This window comes from Falco rusticolus, chromosome 6 (genome assembly GCF_015220075.1).
Source record: "Falco rusticolus isolate bFalRus1 chromosome 6, bFalRus1.pri, whole genome shotgun sequence".
In the NCBI taxonomy this organism is placed as follows: domain Eukaryota; kingdom Metazoa; phylum Chordata; class Aves; order Falconiformes; family Falconidae; genus Falco; species Falco rusticolus.
Genome location: NC_051192.1, coordinates 19,481,667 through 19,508,876, shown reverse-complemented (window position 1 = coordinate 19,508,876; position 27,210 = coordinate 19,481,667). Strand labels below are relative to the sequence as shown.

The 27,210-nt window shown below is 39.6% G+C and overlaps 1 protein-coding gene across 2 annotated transcripts in view; it reads right to left on the bottom strand.

Annotated features, from left to right (window-relative positions):
- MSRA (methionine sulfoxide reductase A) overlaps positions 1-27,210 on the bottom strand; it is a 293,366-nt gene that overhangs the window by 265,823 nt on the left and 333 nt on the right. Inside the window, exon 1 of one of the 2 annotated variants that reach the window (XM_037391312.1) lies at positions 26,821-26,920. The exons of the other annotated variant lie outside the window; for it this stretch is intronic. Within the exon in view, the coding sequence (XP_037247209.1) occupies positions 26,821-26,905 (85 nt within the window). The 5' untranslated portion in view covers positions 26,906-26,920. Of the gene's footprint in view, positions 1-26,820; positions 26,921-27,210 lie in introns of those variants that run through there. 2 annotated transcript variants of the gene reach the window in all.

Genomic DNA, 27,210 nt, shown 5'->3' with positions numbered 1-27,210 from the left:
TCCACCTTGGTCAAGGTTGGAAATCTACATAAAATATTAGGAAAACACTTAACAGTTTTACATACCTTGCTGTGTACTGCAGCAAGACCTGAAGGAAAACATACTACATTATACGGAATAATTAAAATGATGACATCAGTGCCAGAAAAGTTGCTACACAGAGAGAAAAGACCTTGCCCTGTAGTGGGCTACAAAATCAGCAATTATTCTGGAGTAATGGCAAATGGTAAATGGAAAAAGCCTTAAAATATATATAGATTTTTTTAAAAAATACTGGTTACAGAAGCTGAAAATACCTCAGCAATGGCAGAATATGGAGATCTATCCTACGTAGATTATCAAGGTAACCTTCAGCATTTTCCATGGATACAGGAATGCAAAACAACACACAAAAGCTGCATACACTGTTTTTTAACATTGATATTATTATCCTACAGCCATATTTAGGAAAAATCCATAGTCACACTCAGAACTGCGTATCTCTTCCTTGTCCAAAAAAATGTATTGGTTCATAGCAAGTACTCATTCAACCTTTGTACAAATCTGTGTTAAAACCAGTTTACACATGTCAATATAAAAGGCACAAACTAAGCCATTACAGTCCCATTTTGATCTCAGTCTACTTTGACACTAGTAAAAACAGAAGAGTAAGCCTTGGTTTATATATTATTAATACATACAAGTGAGATCAAACATAGGCCCATTTCACTATCAAACACAACACTCCTATGTGAAATAATACTATGCCTCTGTAGCTCAATAAGAAAAAGCAAGTTAAACCCAAACCCCTAATCCTCACCTCTACATTGAAATATGCCACTTCAAGGAACTGTACAATCCAAAATACATATTAATGATTCATTAAGAATTAAACACAAATTGCTCATTTATGAAGTTACTAAACTTAAGCAATAACTGAGGATCATAAATGAATCATGATAATGAATAATCCGATTAAAGTATCCAGAAAACTCAAAATTATTATAAAGTTTGTAAATAAAATATATCAATACAATAAACCATGTCAAATTACACTCACAAATTACATTTGCATGCAATCCAATCAACTTTCTGGAACCAACCATTTAAGCCAGGCAATTCAAATTTTGCTTTTAACTTGCCAAGTTGGGGTACTTTCCAAAAATAAGCACTTAGATGAACTTTTAAAAGCAAAGGGTTTAGCAGAAAGAAAAAAATACTTTCTTATTATATAGGCCAAAATAAATCTGCAATTGTGTATATCTCATTTAGGAAATCAAAATACACTGACTAGGAATTTCAAAGATAAATAATAGTTTCAAAATTGTAGTAACTGCTTTCAAAATAACTTCAGTGCCAATATATGTTCAAATATTTGTACAAATATTTACATTTGTAAAAGCATTGCAAGGACCCACATGTTGATCATGTTTAAAACCCAAGAAATCATTTATTGAGATTACGTAAATACTCAGGAGATATGGCTATTCTAATATTCAGAGCTTGTTTTCACTCAGAGGCACCACGACAAATGTTTTCTATTGTTTTCTGATTTCTAATAATGACATCCATTAAAAATTTGTTTTGAAATATCGTGATTAAAGAAAATTGCATATGCTTTGAGCCTACACACTATTTCTAAGAAATACGGGAAATTCATTTCAGAAAATGCACACAGATAGACAAACTTAGTACACTGTTGTGATTGCAAACTTACACCCATCACATCTCTCTGTTTCCCCGAACACATCACATGTTAATGTCTGTGCAGGAATGAAGAACATACTAGCTAACCACACAGAAAGCAAAACTGAACTTCAAACATTTCCTTTCCACTGAGCATCAATCTGCAATCTATTGCGGGATACTTATTTTAACACACAGCTGTCATACATTTTGTAACGATTTAGAAAGACAGGATTGCTAGTTTTATAATGTATCTGATTGAGACACTTTCTTCGAAAATCACTAACAAACCATATTAAAAGGTTTCAGTACATCAAATGGTAATCACAACAGCATCATACCCACTATTTAACTACAGTATCTTTCAAAAGGTTCACTGATGTAGTAAAAATCTGACGTATCTTGCTATGAAACCAATTTAATGTAATATTAAATAACCCAAGTTCTTTTACATAACAAAAAAGACCAGTTATTTTTAGTACTCTAATAATCAAAATGCCATGATGTGCAGTTGAAATACAAACACATCCCTCTTAAAATGTTTTTCATTAATGTTGTCTCTTTCTTTCCTTAACATAAAAATTAGGGAAATGTACTTCTGCAGCATGCCAGAAATTGCACATCTTACAGGCTGAACAATCTATTCTTTAAGGATAGTATAATACTTACTATAAGTGAAGATGATCCATAAAAATCTATGCTTTACAGTTACTCTCTGAAATAATAATGCTGATTGTCACAGCAGCAGTAGTATAATCCAGCCACATCCAGGCCTAATAGGCAGCATGCTAGTATTTGTTCCTATGAAATCAGAAATAAGGTACCTGTCTCACTGAAAATCCAGGCACCCTTGGAGAAAATAAACAATGGATTTTTAGGTCCTTAATTTTATTGAAATCATAAGACATCCACGCTTCAGTCGTCACAGATTTTTTTAATCCAGGTATGAGAAAAGAGCAGATTTTTTCACAATTTACAGCAAACAGGTACTGTAACTACAAACTGAAGTTTCTATATCCAGTGTCATCAGTTCAAATCCAGCTCTGTCATCTTCAAACATTCCTGACTTGGCAGAAGTCAATACTTTTCCATCTCTTATTTCCTCGAAAATTCAGCAATTTCATATGCTCCCTAGTAAGATGCACTGGGAGAAATGTTTATAGAGCAGTAGCAAAATAACCATGCTTTCGTTTCTTTTTTGTGCCCTTCAGGCGTAGTCTGGGTGTCTTCGGCTTGCCCTGCTGGTCTTCAGTGTTGTCACTAATAGCTGGGAGATGGAGCTAGGACAGCATGAAGCAGCAAAAATAAATATTGTTGCTTTAAGAACATACTTACTTTTATATTAAGATGTCACAACTTTCTCTCTACTCTTACTTCTTTGCTGGGTCAGATGAAATCTTTTAAGGAGGTTCCAGTAAAAGTTCGTGTCTGTAGCATATATGAGAGAAACGCTGAAATTCCCATTCTCAACATATTCCGAAGGAGGTCAGATTTGGTTTTAAAGCATGTTCATGTCGATGAAAACTTTTTTTTGTTGCAAAAAATTGAAATTCTCCCTTTTATTTAGGTATTCCCTCTGTAATCTTCCAAGTTACTCGGCTCCCTTACAGTTTAATCAGACATACAAAAAAAAATAAAAAATCAAATATCGTATTTCCCATATGTATAAACTGACATTGTGGAGGCTTCATTAAAGAAGTCTTTTTATTTCTCTTATCACTGGTAACTGAACGTCATTTAATGTACCACCACTTTCAAACAGCCCAAGAGACTTAAAAAGCTATCCAAGTTTGAAAACCAAAAAGTTCTGAGTTTTTCTGTACCCCAGGACGGTTTTCTTTCCTGAAGCTCAAGCCGAGAAAGCAGACAAAAGAAGCTGATTTGACTGAGCCGTGCCAAGTCTTGCCTTTTTTTCTTTCCTCGGCTCTCTCGCTCGCTCGCTCTCTCGCTCGCTCGCTCCCAGCATGGCAACCTTCCCGAGCAGTCTTGGCGGAGCTCCAGCCTGTGCCAGTCTGTCTGAGTTCTTGTTTTCCAAAAGATGCTCTTTGCGAATCAATTAATATATTTAAAAACAGGAAACTGTGGGTCAGTAACCAAATTTTGGCACCAACAACTGCTTCTTCTGCCAAATCGGCTTATAGATTTCATGGTTTCCTACCTTTTACAATGGATATAACATTTTTGCGCACTGATCGTGGAGCACTGGAAGCCATTCACTGTTCACAGTGATAAGAAATCTGTTCTCTAAAAATGTCTGCATGCGACACATGAACAACCTGCAGTAAATCAAGATTCTTTTGAAGGCGGGCGTATGTGTAATTTTAATAAGAACCAAATACTCCTTAAAATAATATGTTTTCATTCTCTCCTCCCAAGAGTCATGGGAAGATGCCAGGAGCAGGAGATGTATAGATTTGAATTAAGATCATATTTGAAAGACATGCACATTTTAACTTTCTAAACTCCAGCTTGAAAACAAATAGTTCTTATCAATTTCACTATTATTAAAAATCAGCCGAAAATTAATACTAAAGCTAATCCCAGCTAATACACAAAAAATCTTCAGCAATCTCCACACATCCACAGATGCCAATGATGTCATCTGTTAATTCAAAAGCACAAGTTCTTGTGGCATTCATAGGAGAAATGGCTCAGCTTTAACAGTTAACTTTGGTGGAAAATTTTTGGATATGTCACACGACTTCAAGGATAGAAAATTGTATCTGGAACTCCATTCAAGATATTCTAAATTACAAGAATTCATCTGAGGAGAATTACAGGAATAAACTTTCTTTTATCTTCAAGCTATTTGCCAAGGCAAAGTGCCAACTTTTTGAAACATATGCATTACATTAATGAGAAAAATAGATTATCCAAGGGGGAAAGGGGGGGGGGAACTTCCCTAAGTGTCTAATTTTATAATTTTGTGGACACTACTGTTTTCTCATATAGAGTCCCAGACATTTGGAGGATAAGTTGTTACTTTGGGACTCAGTAATACAACCTTCCCAAAGGTTTGATTCAGGGATAAAGTTTACTTGGCTAAAAAAAGAGGCAAAATATTCTTCCTCATGGAAGCATGCTTTGTTTCTCAGGCTAAGAAAAACCTGGAGCTTTAAAAGTGTTATTTTACGATCCACATTTGCCAAACATCTTTGGAAAGCCCACCAGTGTCCAACAAGATGGCTGGGTGGGATTGTTTGTCCAGTTTTAAGTGTCATTTATTTCCTATTTGTCTTGTCCCATCTTTGCATCAGATACACGTCTGTGATATACCAAGTAGGGTAATTCCGTTGCTAAACCAATAGTTCTTCCTGATAAGTATCAACGAATTGTGTTTCCCTTGCTCTCCTCACCAATTTGTTTGGCCTTTAAACCAAGCTCTCCAGGCTTTACTCCAGGGTGATACCTCCATGGAATATAACAGGATCCACACACCCAGAGCACACTGAGATACCTGTGTGCAGATACCTAAATTTGAGGTCTGAAACTGCTGCTAAATCCCACACTACAGTTATTTAATCAAGAAGAAAACCACCAGCAGCCTTCAAATACCTAAAATATGGTACTAAAAGGGAGAACAGAAATTGTTCTATGTAACTACCGTGAACAGTACAAGAAATCAAACAAGTTAAACCAAAACAATAAAGATCTAGCTTAAGCCTTAAGAAAAAACTTCCTAAGATAACAACTGCTATGTTCTGCGGGACATTGTGTAATCTTAACTACTGATTTTATTTTTTTTTAATAGGTTAATTATCTGATCTGCAGACAGGTGGATAAATCAGACATCCTCCCAAGGCTCCCCTTTTCTTGTTTCCAGTGACTGTATCACACCTATGCATGTTTTTCCCAATAGCCTCCCAACTCCAGACGAAATATCATTAACTTCAAAATCACATTTTTGCCTCCAAATATTGCACATCCTATCATTTCAATTAGTACCTAGCATCACTGTGACAGGCCAACTTGGGAAAAAAATCACCTATGTATAATTTTTCTATTTCTTTTCTTTGTGCACTTGACAGAAAAAAAATCTAGTATGTCAGTTTGGCTTTACTGAAAGACCATCAGACATCAACATGGCAACAAAAAGCTCTCATAGAAATTACTGTCAGTGGAATCACCTCTGAAAGGCTATACTACTTCAGCAATCACTATTAGAAATTCATTTTTTAATTAGTTTTCCTTCAAAAACCATGTATTGACAACAAAGTATTTCAACTACATTCCAAAAAAATTCCAACAGAAATGAACAGTTTTAACTATTCTTCATTACTGAAAGTTAAGGCAGGAAAAACAAATGTATTCCCTAGCAGCCAAATGCTTTCCTGAAAAGAAAAGCCTTGCTAATAGGATGAAGAGTCTTATTTTATCTTGCAACATACACTGCTCCAACACAGTGGATCTCATTTGCAGAAATGACTACACTCTTCCTTAAATGCTTAAATGCTTCCTTAAAGCATTTTTTCAAATGTGTAGTCTACTGTAGCTCTCCTAATTCCCTCTCTCTTCTCTTAAATACTCTGTAATTGCAGTTCTGCTCCACTCCACTAAAACTGTTTACACAATCCTCAGTGACACCTACCAAGATGTATCTTCCTCCAGTTTGAGCTGCCAGACCTTTCAATGCAACCAATTTCTCCTCCCTCCCATAAGTAAGTTTCCAGCTCAGACCAATCTAGCATCCCAGTTAAACCAATACCCTCCAGGTATGAAGAAATATGGTGCTTAGGGACATGGTTAGTGGCGGACTTGGCAGTCCTGGGTTAATGATTGGTCTTGATGATATTAAAGGTCTTTTCCAACATAAATGATTCTATGAAAATTCAAAACTTTCTCCAGACCTTTTGTTTTGGGATTTTGTTTCATGTTCTCTGACTGTTTATCACCTTACTCCCCCCACTACCTTCTCCAATTTGCTTTTCTTCTTATTGTTGCCTGGGTCTCCCACAGTTCTGATGTCAGTCTTTTCCTCTTTCCTTCTTGCACTAAGACTATGGCCTTTTCCATGGGAGGCTGCAACAGTCCAGCACTCAAAACTCACACAACTTGACCCACTCTAATGACATCAGGCTCTATCTTAGTAACTCTAATGACATCAGGCTCTATCTTAGTAACTCTATGAAGTACTTTTTGCCTCTAACTTTATTCTCTTCAACATTCTCGTATCTCCAGCTATCCTTCTGATATTTCTTTGATGTTATTCTATTCCAATGCACAGAATACAGAAGTTGAATTCCTCATCTTTCTCTCCAAGTACGCTTCTATCCATCTCTAGTCCAAATTTGACCATCTTCACTGTTGACAGGCTTACCATTACAGAACAACATGTAGGTCTGTTCTTCAACCTACCTACAGCCCCATGATCACAGAAAAGTCCACATATTTATTCTTTAGCAGTATCTTAGATACCACTTTGATCTTTCTTTTATGAATTAGGAAAAAATTAACATTTATCTCTGCCTTGGTCATCACTCAGTTCAAATTCTTTTTTCCATCTTTTACATATTTCACATTGACGCCTCTACAATTTGTTCCCTCAAAATTCTCCTGATGAAAGCCTCCTGATGCCTTTTTAATCTGCCTTTTCTCAAAACCTGTTACTCATATATTTTTCCATCTCACTCAAATGCACCCATGTCTCTACAAAAGTAGTATACCTGGATAGCTGTCCTTGTATAGCTGTCAAATGAGTATGATTTCCCATCTCAGAAGTGGAACACTTTGAAACAGAAGAAGTAACAGATTTATTTAAGCTGTTAGATTTGGAATCTAATACAAAAGTCATCCACAAGACTGGTTCCCCTTCCATATAACCACAGCTTATTTTCTTTACTTGCAGGGAAAGCAAATCTACCAGGCAAGTTTTGTGAGAAGAATTTGCATGAGATAATAATGTACAAAAACACTTACAGGCCTGCATTTTCATAGAATCACAGAATGGTTTGGTTGGAAGGAACCTTAAAGACCACCTAGTCCTACCCCCCGCCACAGACAGGGACCCCTCCCAGCAGCCCAGGCTGCCCCCAGCCCCGTCCAGCCTGGCCTTGAGCCCTGCCAGGGATGGGGCACCCACAGCTGCTCTGGGCAGCCTGGGCCAGCGCCTTGCCGCCCTCACAGGGAAGAATTTCTTCTTCATCTCTCATCTCCATCTCCCCTCTCTCATGTAAAGCCATTCCCCCGTGTGCCATCGCCACCTGCCCTTGCCCAAAGCCCCTCCCCAGCTTTCTTGCCGGCCCCTTTAGGCACTGGCAGGTGCTCTAAGGTCTCCCCGCAGCCTTCTCCTCCCCAGGCTGAGCCACCCCAGCTCTCCCAGCCTGTCCCCACAGCAGAGCTGCTCCAGCCTCTGAGCATTTTTGTGGTCTCCTCTGAACTGGTTCCAATGCATCTGTGTCCTTCTTATGTTGGGGGCTGCAAAGCTGGACACAGTACTCTAAACGGGGTCGTAACCTGCAAGTCACGCTTCCGATGCAGCCCAGAAAAGCCAACTGTACCCTGGGCTGCAAAGCACACATTGTTGGGTCATGTTGAGCTTCTCATCTACCAACACCCACAAGTCCTACTCTTCAGGGCTGCTCTTCAATCCCTTCATTCCCCCCCAGCCTGTATTTGTGCTTGGGATTGCCCCAACCCACATGCAGGACCTTGCACTTGGCCTTGCTGAACTTCATCAGGTTTCTATGGGCCCGCCTGTCAAGCCTGTGAAGGTCCCTCATGAAACACCGTAAATGCATGCCTAAATACAGATAATACAAACTACAAATGTTGACAAGTATCTGTACACACAAAGGGCCTTTATCCATTGGAAAAACTCATCAAGACACTATAACACCAAAGGGCTACTTTTAGAACTCATGAGGTATACCTCTCATTTCTCTTTTCATCTTCCTTGACAGAATACCTAACTGAAAGCTGTGTAACACTTCATCTTGACCACCTGATATAAGAATATTGCTCAAAAGCAGCATGTGCATGATATTTCCCCAAACAATTGATTCTTAAGAATGAACGCATTCTTAACATGGCATGTTTGTCATGTCAGGGCTAACTTGATTAGCCTTTCTGCTATCACACTCTTGTTATCATTTCTGGGCATTCCCAATAGAGATGAGTGAAGCCAGTTCCTCTGAGAACAAGCCAGAGGTTTCTTAGGAGTCTAATTTTGGAGCCAGATGCTTTGTTGATTTATTATTAAAGGGCAAAAGTACTTTATGTGACAGAAAAAAAGGCTACTTTTACCTGTGCTATTCTTATGGAGAGATGATGATGATAAATTGCCTAATGACTCTCCACTTTTCTGTTTTTCATTTATTATCAAATATCCAAACACCGGTGAACCTCTAAGAACCCCTAAATGAGTGAATGTAGCTGTGACATAGAAACCAATATAAATAAATAATGAATAGGGACAGAAATGTGTCTGAAAAAGGAAAAAAAGAAGGATACTGCCGCCACACAGAAGCAGAAAAGGAAGATAGCAACAGCTGAAGTGGACATTCAAAGATTCAACCAAAAAAATGGAAAAAAAAAATACAAGAAAACAAGAATAAAGGCCTATAAATGCATGAACAATCTGAACATGAAGGACTAGATCTGCAAGGACCTCCAGTGTGCACCTCAGGTGTCCCACACTCCCAGGGCAACTGATCAATAGACTGATGAGATGTCCCTAGCAGGGACCACCTATGACAGCTCATTTTGCATAGTTGTGTATGTACCCAATTAACTTTGCTACAGGACGGACTGTCTTTTCCTTGGCAGCTGACCACTTCCCACCTTCATTTATCATTTATCATTTTGACAGCATAATGTATGCATGACTGTGGCCTCTTCTGTGGGAGGCTGCAATAGTCAAGTGATGCTGTGGAAAAGGATTAGCACCAGAAATGGATTGTTCCAGATGAATCCAACTGAAAATCAAAATAGCAAATCTGCATGCCTGAACTATACCGCAGTGCAGTGGGTTTTAGGCTGGCACCGTCACACTGTTGAGTGGAGCACTCCAGCTTTGCAAGGCAAACAAAACGCAAGTCCAAACTATGGGAAGCTGTCAACAACTTCCTAAACATTCCAATGTGGGAATATGCTTTAATTACTCATCATCTGCTGGCATTACACCCCAATTTGAAATTACAAAATATGTGGGTCAATCTTCACTAAATGTGTTCTTCAGTTTTTTGAGGACCAGCTGTTTTTCGGAGTATATCAAACAGAATTTGCGTTCATAGGTTAAAATGCTTTACCATTCTCTTCGTCCAGTACCACCAGAACACTTTAGATCCATGTGGCAGTTTCTATTTAGATACTGCATGTAAGTTTAAACATCACTTATACCCTTAACTGCTTATCATTTCCTTTTAGATCTCAGGAGAAAAACAGATACTTAGAAAAATCAAAATGTTAGGAACCCAGCTTCACAGGCATTTGTGACTGTCATTTAGGAAAGTGATCACAGCATGCAACATGAAAAATATATGCATAGCACTTTAGGTAGAAGTAGTTACTCATAATGGAATCCACTTAACAGTTAACTTGGGTAGAGTGAAAACAGACTTGTAATGAAGAGGATAGAAATTCTCAATATCTTCAGCGATTATGAAAAAGGAGGCTCTGAAAAATCAAATAACTAAGAAAGATAATTTATCCAAAACATGCTCAGGGTACCCTCTCATAATTGTCAGTCCATGTGTGAGGAATAAAAATATATTCTTTGTTTTGCATTAAGCAAGGGATTTACTGTGAAATTCAGGTACAAAGTGCTTTGTTTTGTGTTCCATTTTCTCTTCAGCAATTACATTTTGAGAAATTAAATATTTTAAATGGTTCTAAAGAGATTAATATCTCAGAATTCCTCATCTACATCCAGTCATCAGCACAGAGAGTGCAACTTTTTACACATCTTCCATTTCCAGTACACTTAATATTTTTACAACAGTAGTACCCAGGAACACCTGTGCACGGATATCCACACATGTAAGATACATATCTGAAGATTCCTCCCCCCCCCCCATTCAAAAAGCTTGCTTTTAATTGTTATAAATTAAATCAAACACTGAACAGGTCTTAATTGGAGTGTGAAATGCTCAACACAAAGATGAGCCTTTAATGAGGACTTCAGAAGAAATTTAGTCATTTAAATGCAAGAGGGCAAGCTTGAAAATCTGCACTTCCACACCACCAAAGACCAGAGAGACACCAAAGTCCTGCTGATGACTACTTTGTGATCGCAGGTTTCATCCTCTGGACCTGTGTCAACAGCCCAGGCACAGCGACATCATACTTGTACACTCCAAAAAAGGATGGCCATGTCAAACCATCGACTGGAAACAGTTCCAAATCTGTCCTAACTGCTGAACCATGTCTAGGAATTTCAGAGGAACATCTTGGTTGACCAGGGCAAAGGCAGACCCAGGATCTCTCTATCAATTTAACAAGAGATGATCTGAGTCACCTACAGCTACAGAGACAGGGCCCTGAAACAGTTCCATCTCCTGGCACAGAACCAGCCTGCAGTGCCCATGCTGTGTACTCCCTGTTAGGGTCTGAATCCAGCTTTTCCTGAGTGGGATGGTATGCTACTCCAGTAAAAAAGAACATCTTTCAGGCAGTTTGAAAAGCAATTTGATGACAAAGAATGGCACAAGAGAACAAATCAAATCACACAGCAAGAAATTTAGACAACCTGGTAAGAAAACAAATGCATTAGCCCACTCAACAGTATGATACAAGGTAAAATAAGGTCCTACCCCAAATCCCTTCACTGCTCAACACAGTGTTTTAAGGAATCATGTTCAGCTGCCAACAACAAAAGAAAACACTTTTTAGAAGCAGAGTGCTACACTTCTGAAGAAGTGAGCATGACAGATATTCTGTTGGTCCAGTACTTAATTTCAGAAGTTGCAGCTGCACTCCAGAGCAATTATACCCAAATCACTAAATTTATGATTGGCTTTAAGGGAGAAATGATAAAAACAGGAGGAGAGTCAGAACACCTTAGAATCACTCATAAAAAAAAATCATTAGCTAAATTCTGAAATTAGTATCTTAAGAATCAACTGTAAACATATCTCTAGCTCTTCTTAGTGATATTTCTCTTCTTCATGTAAAGAAATATTAGTACATTCTGCTCAAGAATCCACCCTCTACACTTGTTTTGTCTTCTGATTTCTTCTCTTCCCTGTTCTGAGCAGTACTTTATTGTCACTCAAGATACTACTAAAATTAAGCATTATTACTCTGTGAATAGTTTATTTTACTAAAAGTTGTCTGAGTGCAACCTCTTTAAGATTACATTTCATTTAAGCTCCCCATCACACATCAGGTCAACCTCAGTAAGTGCAAAAGTGGATTTGGACATCCCTATTTAGGTAAGAAGGAGAAAAGAAGATAAAAGAAAGAAAGTAATATAAATATAGCACCCATAGAGCCTGCATATTGTAATGTTAGCTCTGGTGCAGTTACTTTGCTTCTGATAATCTTAGAATAAATCTTATTGCAGTTTGCTAAAACATATCGGGAAATGATTCACTGATTATGACTTGGGATTTAGTCCTTTTTTTAAAATGTAAGCTCAATACTTGGAAGTAGCAGATGATTACAGACATTTTCTCTACAAGACCAGATCAGCGGTCAATCTACTGATCTCATAAATCAATGATCTACCAAAGTCTCTTCCAACCTGGATTACCCTATGATCCTACTCTGCAATACAGCAGGTACCAGTCTGGTCCCTGTCTCTGCATTCTGTTTTGCTGTCACCAAGGACTGTCTGGAGTCATCCCTCTCCTTGCTCATTCAGCCAGCTAGCTAATCAATGACTGTCCTCGACTCCTGCTCCTGCTTTAGGAGCAGGCTGTGCATCAACTGAAGCAGCCACTGACGTATAACCAGATTCTGGGATGAAATTTTAAGGAGTTGAATGTTTGATGAACCAAAAAGTGCATTTCTGAGCCTGTAAATAGTAAAAGATGAATGGGGAATGTCAGAAACGGAAAGACCTCTGCAGAAACATCAACGTCATCCAGATTATGTCTCAACAAAAGTAGACAGGCCAGCGCTGCCGTTAACAAGAACCAGCCTGTGCTTCCCTTTTGAGAGCAAGGGTGCAATACTGGAACATTTTTCCTACTCAACAGCCAGAGCTGGCTACAGTTTCTGGAAAATATCTAACACCCACAATGGTAGCAGAGTGTTTTCTGATCATAGAGCAGTAGTCCAGGATGTGGCATGCTTTTGCTGCTAATCTCCAGGCTTTCCATGAGCACTTCTATTGTCTAATTAGAACAAGCATCCCTTGCACAATACTTCTCGCTGAGTTCCTAGCAGAAGTCGCCAGGCAGTGTCTCAGGCACCAAGTCTCTACACCCAAACACAGCGTACATCCTCAAGATGAGAGCTTCCTGTCTCACACTGACGGACAGAAAAAAACCCAAACTAGTTCCTCCTAGAGTTCTCCTTCTCAGCCATTCCTGAAATTTGAGCAGCGCTTAAAAGATCTTTGGAAGCTCCTGGAAAGTCAAACTCCTGAAAAATCAAGCCCAAACTACAGCAAAAATAGATATAATCTACTTAGCCACATTTCTCAACAGAAAATAAGATCCTGTCTTCAAAACTAAGAGCAAAGTGATCTCTTCACCCAGGTGGATGAAATACAACGAACCCCAACTTTGCATATCTGCAACAGGAATTACTATGAGCAATACATAAGAAACTGCAATAAACATCATTACATATTGCACAGGGTTTTATCTTATTGGAACTAAGGACTTATTTATGTGTATTATTTTAATTGTACCAGAAATGTAAATGCAAGTCTCTTGTGTATCATAAAAATTTGCAAGTAACAAAGTAAGAGCAATATACAAATGTATCCATACCACTGAAATTCTACACTTAATGAAATAAAATATTAGCATGTAAAGATAAAGCAACACCTATCACACAATAAATTACAAGCCAAGTAATTCAACAGTTGCAAAGTAAAAATAAATGTAATAAAAATTACATAAAACTGAAGTTAAGGCAACACACACCACTCTAATTTGAAGGTATAAATTTGACAGGAAGACATTGATTAAACCATCAAAACTTTTTAAGCTGAAAAAATTCAAAGTAAATAGCACACATCAAAGAAACACAAAAGAATTAAGACACGGAGGTTAATAGCTAAAACATTCAAACAATCTTAAATCTGCCTGATGGTAACCTAATGTAAGGTCTAATGCACTTATCTTCTTTCAAACCAATTATAAAGTATGAGTTTTACTATTGTACTTCCTGATGGTTCCAAGGGAACTAAAGACGCTGCACTTCTACAGTTACAAGTGTGAATAGCTTAAGTCTCATTTAGCATGACCTGACTTTGGAAATTCTTTTCTTTATTATTGAAAATACTGTATACAAACATTAACCAAGAAAATCAAAGAAAAGAAGGGGGGGAAATGAATCCATGAACCAGCATTCAATGAAGGGTCAAAAACAAAAAAAAAGGAAAAGAAAGCTTCTGACTCAGGACAATCAGAATAACTCTTTGGGCAAGAAAAAATTTTCAAGGCTTTACGTGGATTATCAACTGCAAGGCTAGGTCATTAAATAACATTCCCTCAATTAATTTCAGTTCTGCAGCTCTAGGAAAAAACAGAGAAGATAAAAAATTATTGACACAAAATTCTCATCATATTAGAACATCTCTTTGTGGTAACTGCACTTTTCTACCCTGGAGTAAATGTAACATAGCTTACCTTGCAATGAAACAAAGACAGATTACTTTGTGTTCACTGCACAACAAAGACATCCATGTAGGCAGTTACCTGGAGTAGTTATTATGCTATAAATCCACACCTGGCTTACACTGAGCTCATCTGTCCATGTAACCATAATATAAATCATGATCATGTCTAGTTTGAATGAGCCTCCATAGCAGTTACCCTTTTCTTTAAGAATACCATATATAACAGAGCTCTAATGTGCTGAAAAGTACGATGATGATATATTTTCTTGAAAAGTAACCTGTTTTATGAGAAGAATAGAATAGTATAGACTGTTTCAGTTGGAAAGGAACTACACTGATCAACTAGTCCAACTGCCCGAGCAATTCAGGGCTGAGCAAAAGTTAAAGCATGTTGTTAAGGGCATTTTCCAAATGCTTCTTTAACACTGACAGGCTTGGGGCATCAACCACTTCTGTCCAGTGTTTGACCATCCTCTCGGTAAAGAAATGCTTCCTAACATCCAGTCTAAACCTCCCCTGGATCAGCTTCGAACTTTTCCACGTATCCTGTCACTGGATACAAGGAAGAAGAGATCAGCACCTCCCTCTCCAGGTCCCCTCCTCAGGAAGCAGTAGAAAGCAATGAAGTTGCCCCTCAGTCTCCTTTACTTACTCAAAGTCCTTACCTACTCCTCACTTTCCTTCCTGGAAAGTCCTTCCTGGACTTTCCTTCCATCCCTTTCACCAGCTTTGTTGCCCCTCCCTGAACACATTCAAGGACCTTCACATCCTGAAATTCTGGGGCCCAGAACTGCACACAGTGCCCAAGGTGAGGCCACGCCAATGCGGTATACAGCAGGATAATCACCTCTTCTGACCAGCTGGTTATTCTGCTCAACAGAGATTAAAACAGCTTTACACTTTAACAGAACACAGGAGAAGGCAGCATGGGACCACTCTCATCAAAGAAATACAAGAAAACAGAGAGATGCTAAATGACTACGTAGACACAAAAAGAGGTAAGAAAAGCAATAAACAATAGGGTCAAAATTAAAAGAACATTATAAGTAGTCAAAGCACTTCACTCCCGGAAAACCTTTCCAAATGGAAGACTGGGACAGATGTGTCAATGATTAAACCAACGTCAAACAGCTACATAATTAAAATAATTACAAACCAACGGGCACATGGGAGATTGTGCACTACCTGGTTAGGGCCACAAAAACGGTCAGAGGACAGGACACCTCTCCTATGAGGAGAGGCTGAGAGAGTTAGAGTTGTTCAGCCTGGAGGACAGAAGGCCTTATTGCAGCCTTTCAGTACTTAAAGAGGGCTTGTAAGAAAGATGGGGACAGACTTTTTAGTAGGGCCTGTAGCAACAGGATAAGAGGGAATGGGTTTAAACTAAAAGAAGCAAGATTCAGATTAGATATAAGGAAGAAATTTTTTACACTAATGGTGGTGAGTTGCTGGCACAGGTTGCCCAGAGAGGTGGGAGATGCCCCGTCCCTGGAAGTGTTCAAGGCCAGGTTAGACAGGGCTTGGAACAACCTGGTCTAGTATGTCCCTGCCCATGGCAGGGGGTTGGAACTAAATGATCTTTAAGGTCCCTTCCAGCCCAAACCATTCTGTGATTCTACAGTTGCCTAAGACAGCAAAGCCAGGGCTCATGTCATCACGCTTTATCTGGTTATAATACAGACACCTCTATCTGAGCGAGTCACTGGACACCCCCCTTGCAGCCAGCGGAAAGAAAGAGGCATTCAGGGGGCAATGTTTTCCTGGTTTAAGTGTATTCCGACATTCACTATTCGATGAATTAAACACGCAAGTGCCTGTTTTACCTATAAAAGCACAACCCTTGAGTATTGCTGTAGTGGTACTTGCAGCAGCAACTCAATAATACATACAGTCCCTTCCAGTGCTCTATCCCAGCTCTGTACCTGGTATAATGTAAAGCCAAAACAAGGGGGTTTCCCCCCATACTCTCCTATTGGTGTGGAAAGAGAAGGAGCAATGGGCAACCTAATCCCATGCCTCTACTGTGATACACATTCACCAAATGAGCATTACAGAGGCACATGTGCAATCCAGGACAAAACCTGACTTACTACACGGTACTTTAGCAATGCCTACACATATGTGAGCAGCTGCAACGGCCCATCACTTAAAACCAATTTAGTCTTCCTTGTATATGCTAACTTTGTGCTACTGCGACTACGATGAATTCAGCCAAATATAATACTGAAAAAGAAGAACCTTTGCTCATCCGAATTAGATACAAGTGAAGCCATAGTTGGCACCACAGATCTTTAGCATCCAAGCACAAAAGGCTTTTAAATAGTTGCATGGAGACCAAGTGAAGAAAGTGAGATGTTCCTCTCAAACTTCTTATTTCTGAGTCAAAAACACATTACCTAAATGTCAAGTCAATGTCATTCATGCAATAATTGCACTAAAGATAAATGGTCACAATTAGTCAAATAAGTCAAATGTATCCCAGGACTCACACAGAATAATATAAAATATCCTCTAGTGAAAAAAAAATAACCTGTCTAAATATAGCCCTTGTGTTTAATTCTCATAACTGACAGGTTTATTTAACAACACAAATTTGGCAAATTCAGACATTACACCGCTTTTCAAAACAGCAGCAATGAGAAGCTATTGAGTCCTGTGTACCACACAACTACCTTTTACTAGAAATAATTATCCTCTTTCATTACACAACTTTGAATGATTCCTCAGAGCAGCATCCACACATAATCCTCTGAATAAAGAACCTCTGGATTCATTTTTCATTTCGGAGAGGGAAATTATGGTATCAGCAAGAGGAGTCTCCTTCAAGGCTTATCTGCATTCAAGAGGCTGCCAGTTGGGTGAAGTTTCTCCCCATTTAAGTAATTCTGTTTCCCAGCAACCCGCGCTGTTGCCAGGAGAAACCCCGGGGAGAGCTTCCTCCTCGCCGCAGTGCTGGGGGTACAGCTTTGTGCAGAGCTGCTCCACACCAGCGCGCACATCCAGCTGTGAGCCGCATGCTAAGCAGTCCACCAGCAACTCCTGGGACTCAAACAAGACATTTTTTTTAGGGTTGGGTTTTTGGTTTTGGTTTGGTTTTTTTTTTTCTTTGGAGAGCGCTAAGCGATGAATGACATAGCCCTTTCTATTACAATGTAGTTAAGGGGTGATAAGGCAGTGCAGAGTTCTTTGGTTGGGGTGGTGTTACCTCAGGAGCAGCATCTACAGCTGGATGTGCAGCTCTCTGTATTTCCTGTATGCCTCTAATCTATCAAGCATCATGTGTGCATGCTAACTTCCTTTTTTTGTTGTTGTTTTCCAGCTGCCAAAGCTGAGAAAAAAGCACACGCAAAAACCCAAAAAATCCCCTTAGGTTGACTTAACCTTTGCAACACCTTCCAAAATGTAAATGTAATGGGTGGTTAAAAAGTAATTCCTGTTTTTCCATTGACAGTACAATATTTACAGTTGTACACTTGGCTTGAAAATAAGCTGTTTAGTGTTTAGATGCAAATACCTGACAAGACTGGGGGGGGGAGGAAGAGAAAGAGAAAAAGCCATGGCATGTTATTACAGACAGGATTTCCAAGCAAATTCATCTCACACCTACCTGTAAAGATGTTGTAACCACAAATTTCAGAAGTTGTCTTTCAAATAATAAACAAATTCTGGGGGTGAGGTGCTTCCACAAAGAAACATACGCTGCTCTACATTCTTTATGATTTGAATCTCAGCATACACAGTGAAATGAAATTGTAATGAAATTTAATAATTTATTGAAATTGATGGCTGGAGTGTATTTGAGGCAAAGATCATCTCTTAGAATGAAGAAATAAGCAACTAACTCTTCTGTTCTAGAGAGGCAAATTGAAATTTGAGAAACACTAGACTACATATGAATGACATTGTCACTCAACGTGTTCCTGAACTGTACTTCAATGGAAGCCAGATCTCACATTTTTTGGTCCATATTCTATATAAACTTCAGTAAAAACAGGAAACTAGTTAATTCATAATGTAGAACACTGTATCAGGTAAATAAAGTGGTGGAAAAACTTTAAGACACTATTCCTTCTAAATCTTAAGAGAAAGTGTATTTCCTTTGTAGGCTTTGTTCTAAGGTATAATCTCACTCAATCTATTTTAGACCTACAATGTAGTGATACTGAATTCATGTCTGAAAAAAAGTTTTGTATTTGCCCATGACTAACAAAGTTTTTTAACCATTAAAATAAAAAATTAACTAATATTTTTCATTTTGTTCCTTACATCCTACCGAAAAAAAAAGCTTAGAAAACATTAAGCTTACATTTTAGTTTGCAATTCCATTGCAAAATCTCGTGCCTTGCACAATTTGGCAAACTGTCAGAATATCAGGGAAAATCTGTTTAAAACTTCTCAACCTAACACTGCATATATATTTAGGCACAGAGCAGCATAAGGTACCAGATTTTTTTCCCTAAATCTGCACAGTACAAAGAGGCTACAAAACCATGGAGATTTCCATGACATACTAATCCACAAGTATCAAAGGATTAGGCTGTCCCATTCAGCAATTTTTCAATTCGCCATTTGCCCTTGGTAGGAAAGTACTGACGATTTAAGAATAAGTTATTCAATGATCACAGCTCAGTGATACCCAGTATGCTTTGTCAGTGCAATGTCCCTGTATCACTACAAGTCAGCATAATTTAAACTTCAACAACAACACAGAGTCACTAATGGTTGATAAAATTACTGGATGGATGATCCCATGTCCACATGGATCAAATTCCACTAGGAAGTCTTTGTACCGGGCCACGAAAAGTGTAGGAAAAGTTACAGTCTTTTAACCATAGCACCTTTCCACGTGCCCATGGTAGCATACGCAGTCCAGCCATCCACCTTCTCTAAGGGCAGCAAATGAGACAAATCAAAGTACAAAACCACAGGCAACTAGTTTGACCACAATAATTTCTGTTCAGTGTTTGAAGAACAGTAAAAAAAGATTAGCATGGACAGAAATTCCACTAAAATAAACAGGTATTGAAGCAAAACAATTTAAAGGGTTATTTCTGCTTATGAATGTTCATTGTGTTTGGAAACTATTAAGCTTTAAAAGATGTCCAACTAAATGAAACATTAGAAATTAAATAAATAAGTCCTAATGGGACACGATACCTAAAATCACCTCATTTAAAAAATCTCTTATGAAATAATCTCTCTGCAAGAACATAAGGTATACTATTTTTCATGTATATACAGTCAATTGGGGCAAAATCCCATCTGTCTATATCATGTGAAAATCAAATGCTACTTCAGCAGGCAAGGGACAGAACAGGAAGAGTAAAGCAGTTCCCATAATCTGCAAATCTAGTGTCAAGAAGTGCGTCTCTGAAGGAAAAGCAAGTGATCCCTGTTATAAAACTTCAGTACATCCTCTAGAAACATATGAAAAACCTGACACCCTCCACTCAGCCTGGGGAAAACTGAAACACATTTCAGAGGTAGATTCTAACCACTTGGACTTGGAGCATCCTATGGAACTGGATGTATGCCCGCTGAGCAGCAGGTCGAATTGTTATACAAGCAGAAATGCAGAAGCAGCGTAGCCAAAATGAAAGCAGACCTAAGGGTCTGGCTCCAGCCTCCTGCAGTCACTTAGAGAAGTACCATCATCCCAGGTATGCTTGGACTTGTTATTTTGACATATCTGCTTAGGATGTCATTTCAGCCTCCCAAGAGAGGAGGATCACCAAGATCCTGGGGGAATTCCATAACTACGGGGAGTATCCTAGAACAGATGGACACTGCTGCTACTGCCACAGCTACAGCTAAAAGGACTTACAGAGTCACAGCACAGCTGGAGTTGGAAGGGACTTCTGGAGATAACTTAGTCCAACTGCTGAGCTCAGAGCCAGACCAGCTAGAGCAGGTTGCTGTGTCCTGTCAGGCTTTGGGCTATCTCCAGGGATGGAGAAGCTACACGTTCTCTGGGCAACCTGTTCCGCTGTTCAACCAGTCTCAGAGAAAAAAAAAGTTTTCTTCTTATGTTAAATAGAATTTCCTGCATTTCAGTTTGTACCTGTTGCCTCTTGTCCATCCACAGGGCACCAGTGATAAGAGTTGGTCTCCACCTCCTCCACTCCTTGCCATCAGATATTTATACACATTGACAGATCCCCCTGAGCACCATGGCCCAGCTTAACTGAATTTAGGCAGAGCCACCCTTTCACTCAAAGATCACCTATTTGTTTTAACAGTATCAAGGCAACTGAAGCTGAAACATTCCTGCTACATCTGATGACAATAATAATAAAACAATGACGGTGAGACTAGAAACCTACCAAAACCCCAATTTCCTGTGCTCACCAGCCACATTCTTCTCCAGATGTCTTAGCAAAAACAGTGTTTCATTTCTTGAGTTCAGTATGTCAAGCTGAAGTACTAATTCCACATAGAACTGAAATTCACTGTTGTATGAATTTAATGTAAAATATACGGGCTTGGAATCAAATGCAGATCAATTCATAAAGTTTAAAATAGAATCAGACACTATACTAATGACTTGAAAAGCTCTTCGGTACGCAGCAGATGACCACTTAAACACAAAGCTCCCAGTGAAACATTTTAACCCAAAATGTTTCTTATACTTCGATATACAAAAAGGATAATATTGAGTAGGACCAAGACCACAGTTGACACTATCACTACTAAAATCTGGTGTCTACCTCCAATAGCCAAAACTTAAAGGAGACCTTAAGTAATTGACAACAATTTGAGGAAAAGAATAAAAAATTAATAAATTATTTAAAAACATGCCTTCTGCTGACAATAAAAATTCACTTTGCTCACTTTATGTCTGGCTGAAGTCTTCATTTTTTTAAAAAATAGGCTAACCAGCAATTTAATTATGATCTAAACATATTTCATGAAAACCAGAAAATACACATTACCATGCCTTTCATCTTCATGAAGAAAACTGTACCAAGTCACAATGGTTGGAAGCTGAAACAAAGTGATTCAAAATATGCACCTTTTTAATGGAGAGAGCTATGAAACACTGGGACAATTTATGAAATTTTGCCATGGATCCTTTGTCAAAGACACTTCTAATCAGTGTTTTCTTTAAAGAGCATGAACTGATTCAAGCAAGAATTAATTCATGGAAATGTGCTCTTTTGTATACGGAAGGTCAGACTGAAGTTCATCATGACCTCCTTCACATTTGTAATTATTGCTCTAATAATATATAAACACAAAGCTAAGAGGCTTAATATATTTCAACAACCATAAGACTGTCTACCCATGAGCTGTACATTTACTGCCTGAAAAAAGTTAGCCCACTACAGATGTGTATGTTACAATGTAAGTAACTCTTCTACCAACACAGTTGAGACCACAGATAGAAAGTAATTTCCTAACGCTACTCATTAGGACCAGTGGGACAAAACATTCCTTTAATTTACTACACACTGCTATCTCAGGCTATCTAGCAGAAAAAAATAGTTTGTGTGTGTGTGTATATATATATTTTTATACAATGTCTCACACAGGAGGTTCCCTCTACATTATTAGGGCTCCTTGACTAGTGCTCCTACCACTATCATAAAATAAAACAGTCAATTAAATAGTATAAGCTATGTATACTCACATACTCGTAAAACACAGCCATGTTTCAGCAGTAATGTAACCAAAATTAATTCTGAAAACTAGAGTTATACTAGAAAGGTAGAAGCAATAAATAATATGTGATTTTACTATAAAGCACATCATCGTATTGCACCATTATACAGAAATCACATGAAAGAAATAATTTTCAAAAATTAATGCAGCAGCTGTACTGCAAGGAGAGAAAACAGCACAACAAACTCTAATTCCCTGATCCTGAAGTATATTGAAGATCAGATAAATCCAACTTGATTACAAAACCAGTAAGTGAAGCTTACTTATGTTTGTGTTGTTTTCAACTCACAGCATAGTATTTTATCCCCGTTTACCCAACTTCTACAAACAGAAACCTCTGCACCACAAACCAACTACTTCCAGTCACTTCAGAGAGATCCGTATAAGATACAAGGTTTAACTGCATCATTTTCTTAGACTCAGATTCTAAATTAGTAATAACCTTACAATAAAACAAAAAAGTGACACAAACAAGGTCAACTCTCGCATAAACCCGCAGTCAGCAAGTTAGAAAGGAACAGAAACACAGTTTAGCTTTCCACAAGGCTAGATTAAATGCAACTTTCAAGATGAAGTTGTCTTTCAGCTGTCTCTTCCTCTTTCCTGGACTGCAGCAAAGGAGGAAGCAGTCTGAGCCGCTCTCTGTACTCACAAAGTTTGTGAAGGGTGATCAAGAGCCCTCACCACAAAAGATTCCCTGCCAAACAACAAATCTCATCAAGGGGCAGCACACATTTATGCCCACCTCGCACCCAGAAAGCATCAGGAACTTGGAGCATTGGGACCAGGATGCACAAGCAGGTGCAATGCAATTAACACAATGTGCAGGAGGCACACAGAGAGCCAGGAGCGCCGCTCATGAAAGAAAACCCTCAGCTGCTGAAAACGCCTTCCAGGACACAATGTCGCGACCCAGACTAAAGCACTAACACTTCTGGTACTTCAGCAACCTCCTTCCAGAACCCCCAGGCAAGATCCCAGGCTGTGGGGAGAGCCTGCTGCTCCTCCATGGGGATCACAGCAGTGGCAGCAGCCTCACCTTTAAGAGCTGTGCTCTGGCAGACCTCATCATTGCAGCACAAGGGAAGGAGCTGCGAGAATCAAGCACGTTATATCACATCAGGGATGAGAAGCAGGAGATCAACAGGATCTTCAAAGACACCACACAGCCAAGAAGCTAAATGTTCTGCAGCTCTTCACCTTGGAAACAGCCCTCAACACCATTGAAGATGAACAGGATGGACACAACACCTGGATTAGGTCACTGGATTACGATCAGTGCTAATTACCACTTAAAAGAAAGGTCTGACAGACGTTTTCCTCGCACACTAAGGCAGAGTTTGGTTCACAAAGAAGACTCAGATGTCCAAGTGTGGTCACAGACATACGATGTGACAAAAATCAAGAGACTTGGCACAGCACACACAGCTTACACAGTTATGGACAGGAACAGGGTACGTAGAAAGAATTAGCACAGAAGAATAGGATGGGGAGCTGCACTCTACTGAAATGAATTATTTGATAGCACAGAGCTCCAGTGTGAAACTGAGTCATGTCTGCTGACACTCTCCAAGTAGAGATCCGAAGGGAAACACTGGAGATGGTGTGGTCTGCAGTCTGCTACAGAGCAGTCGATCAAGAGGAGATAAGCAAATGAGGCTTTCCACAAACAGCTAGCAGAAGTCTCCCAACTGCAGGCTCTGGTCCCCCTGAGAGATTTCAGATCCCAGATGTCTGCTGGGAGGGTAACATCAAATTGTGCAAGCAATTCAGGAAGCTGCAGCAGTGACAGTTTCATACCAAAAGTGCCTGAGGGACCAAGGAGAGGTAATGGTTGGTTGCTGACTGGCTGTTCATTAGCAGGGAAGAACTACTGGCACTCCAGCAGCAGATGGCAGAGAGCTGCACCGACCACAAGATGATGGAGTTCAAGATCCAAAGAGAAGCTTGAAAGGTAAACAGCAGATTTAGCATTTGGGGCTTTCAGAGCTCAGACTCTGGCTTATTTAGGGAATTGCTGAGTAGAAGCCCTTGGGAGGCTGTCAAAGGGTGAAAGCACCCTTCAGGGTGGTCTGAATTTTCACAAAAACTTTCCAAGAGAGCTAAGGAACAAAATACCATGCAGAAAAACTGGGAACTTCAACAGATACAGGGAGCTGCTTAATAGACTGAAATACAAGGAGAGAGCATACAAGGAGAAACAGTAAGATGCAACAAAGGAGGCATATAAAAGCATTGCCTAGGCATTTAGATACAAATCATAAAAGGCCAAAGTTGGAGTTAAAACTAACTAGGAACAAAAACTGGCATTAAGAAACAATTCCACAAAAATGACAGGAACAAAAGGAAGCTCAGAGAAAATCTAGGTGCATTGATGAATACAGAAGACAGCCTAGAAGTAGTACAGAAAAGAATGAAGTACTCAAAGTCTCTTTTGCCTGAGTGGTCACAAAGAAAGACTGCTCCAAAACCTCTCCATGCACTGGTACAGCCAGAAAGAAAAGCAGCAAACAGTATGAGGAAAAATGGGTTATGACTACTTAAAGAAGTTAAATGTGTTCAGATCCAAGAAGCCACATGGAGATTTTCCAGAGCTGCGAGGCAAGCTTGCTGCTGTGACCATCAGAACACTCTGACAGATCTAGATACAACAATATCTAGAAAAATCACAGTGACTGGGGGAGATCTCTGATGATGAGATATGGGCTACAGTAATAGCCATTTTTCACAAAAGTAACAAGAGGATTGAGAAGCTACAGGATACTCAGCCTTGGCTAAGTCCCAGGAAAGATCATGGAGTATGTCCTCTTAGAAACTATTTCCAAACACAAACAGAACAAGAAAGTAATCCGGAACAGTCAACACATTTACCAAAGGCAAATCATGCTCGACCAGCCAGGTTGCCTTTTACAATGGAATGATTGGTTATGCAGATGAGGGCAAAGCAGTGGATGTAATACATGTTGACTGTAGCAGGGTTTCTGACACCATCTCTTATAGCATTTGCATTTGGAAGCTGAGAAAGTACTGGCTGGAAGAACAGACCACTAGGCACTAGACACATCAAAAACTGGCAGGACCACCACACTCTAAAGGCAGCGATCAATATCTCTGATGTCTAGTAGGTAGCAGGTTACCCCAAGGGCTGATGCTGGGGCCAATATCATTCAATATCTTAAACAATAACATGAATGATGTGACAGCAAACACGCTCAGCAAATTTGAAGGTAACGCTGAACAGAGAGTGAGAGCAGACATGCCAAACAGCAGACGGTTAGTCCAATGAGACCTTGAAAAATTTCAGGTCTATACCAACAGAAACTTCATGAAAGTCAACAAGGAGAAGTGCAAATTCTGCACCAGTGCAAAATAATCTCAAACCTGCTGGAAAGGACCTGTGATTATGCTGGATGCCAGGTTAAATATGAGCCAGCAATGTGCTCTCATAGCAAACAGAGCAAACTGCGTACTGGGCTGCATTACAAGGAGTGTGGACTGCAGAGTAAGTAAAAAACCCTCTCCTCTATGCTGTACTGGTATGAATTTCCCTGGAATACCATGTCCGGTTTTGGGTCACAGTTGAAAAGACATTAATAAAATGCCAAGGTCAACGGTCAATTTGGTCAGCAGCCTTCAGCACACAAACCTACAGAGCTTGCAAAAGCTGGGCGTGCTTCAGAGGGTGAAGGGTAAACTAAGAGGCAGTCTTACAGCAGCTTAATGGGGAGTGAGAATGACAATTCGGCCAAACCCTTCTCGACAGCACCAGACAGTATTGGAAAAGGCAGCAGCCAGTGACTCTGAACTAAGAGGTTAATGCTGGACACAAGGAGAAAACTCTCTGACTAGAAGGCAGCGCAGCATTGGCCCAGGGGCTGAACCGGAGCACCCTTCCAATCAACGCAACACTCCACTCATTCTGCAATCTAAAAGCAATTTAAACAAAAGAATTGTTACTGAGTAACTATTACACAACGTTAAAATTTAAATTGTCCTCTTTTCTGAATGTAGTTTACCTCTTATTTTAACTTTTGCAATTCACTGGAGGCCTGTGCTGTTAAGTACATAATATCACATTTAGTCATAGAATAAAAATGGCCAAAGAATTTCATATTTGGCCTTATCAAGATGCTTTTTCTACAGCAGCACAAAATTATTCTATCTATGGAGCTACTGGGTCTAAAACAGGCCTAGCATATCTTCTGCCTGGGCTTTTATCAACAAGCAACACCAAGGTGCCACTTTAATCTAGACAATGTGCTACTCCTGGTATCATCTCTAGAGTTCATTGCTCTACCAACTTTAACCCCATCTCTGCACCTCTCCTTTGAGTCCATCTTCTCCACATCAGACATGCTATTCCTCCTGCTACCTTTAATTTTACCACTACCTTCTTCCTACCTTCAGTGTTTTACCAGACTCCTATACAACGTAAGACTTTACTATGCTCTCAAACACTTCTTTCACTGGGCCCACACCATCATCCAGTTATTATTCTCCCACCAGCACCTACACATTTTATGTGTTTAAATATTTTTTTCCCCGAAGTTCACAGACTTTCTTAAGGAACTTGGGTGCCTGGAGCAAAGACAGATATAAATAAACACCATGTACAATGGGAGAACGATCACGTGTGTCGGAACACCTGGGTGCTGCTGTAATTCCTATCTAACAGTGATGACAGTCTTGCAGTGTTTTCAGTTCCTGGGAGGGCTGACAGGAGGCAAAATTGCATAATTCTAGGTTGCTGCTTTGCTTACCTGACAGCATGCCTTTGCTTAAAACAAAGAGCACTGTTGAATCACTGGAAGAATCACCGAGAACTGAAAAGCGCTTTTCAAACATAGGATCAGAACCTAAGCATGCTATGTTTCGGTATTATTTTTATGTATTATAATTTAACAGAAAAAAGTAAGGCCTCGGGCGGCCTGTTTACAACTCTGAAGAGGCCCATCGGGGCCCTCAGTACAACTGACACAAAACTCATCTACGGCCAAGAGCAAAGCAGGCCCGGGCTCCCGGGGGCTCCGGCCATAGACTAACGCCTGTTCTGGCGCACAGGGCCCACCGCCGCACGGGCACCTCACGCAGCAAGCGGCCCCCCGGCCCCCCCCGCGCCGCCGGCCGGGCCCCCCCGCCGCTCCCTCACG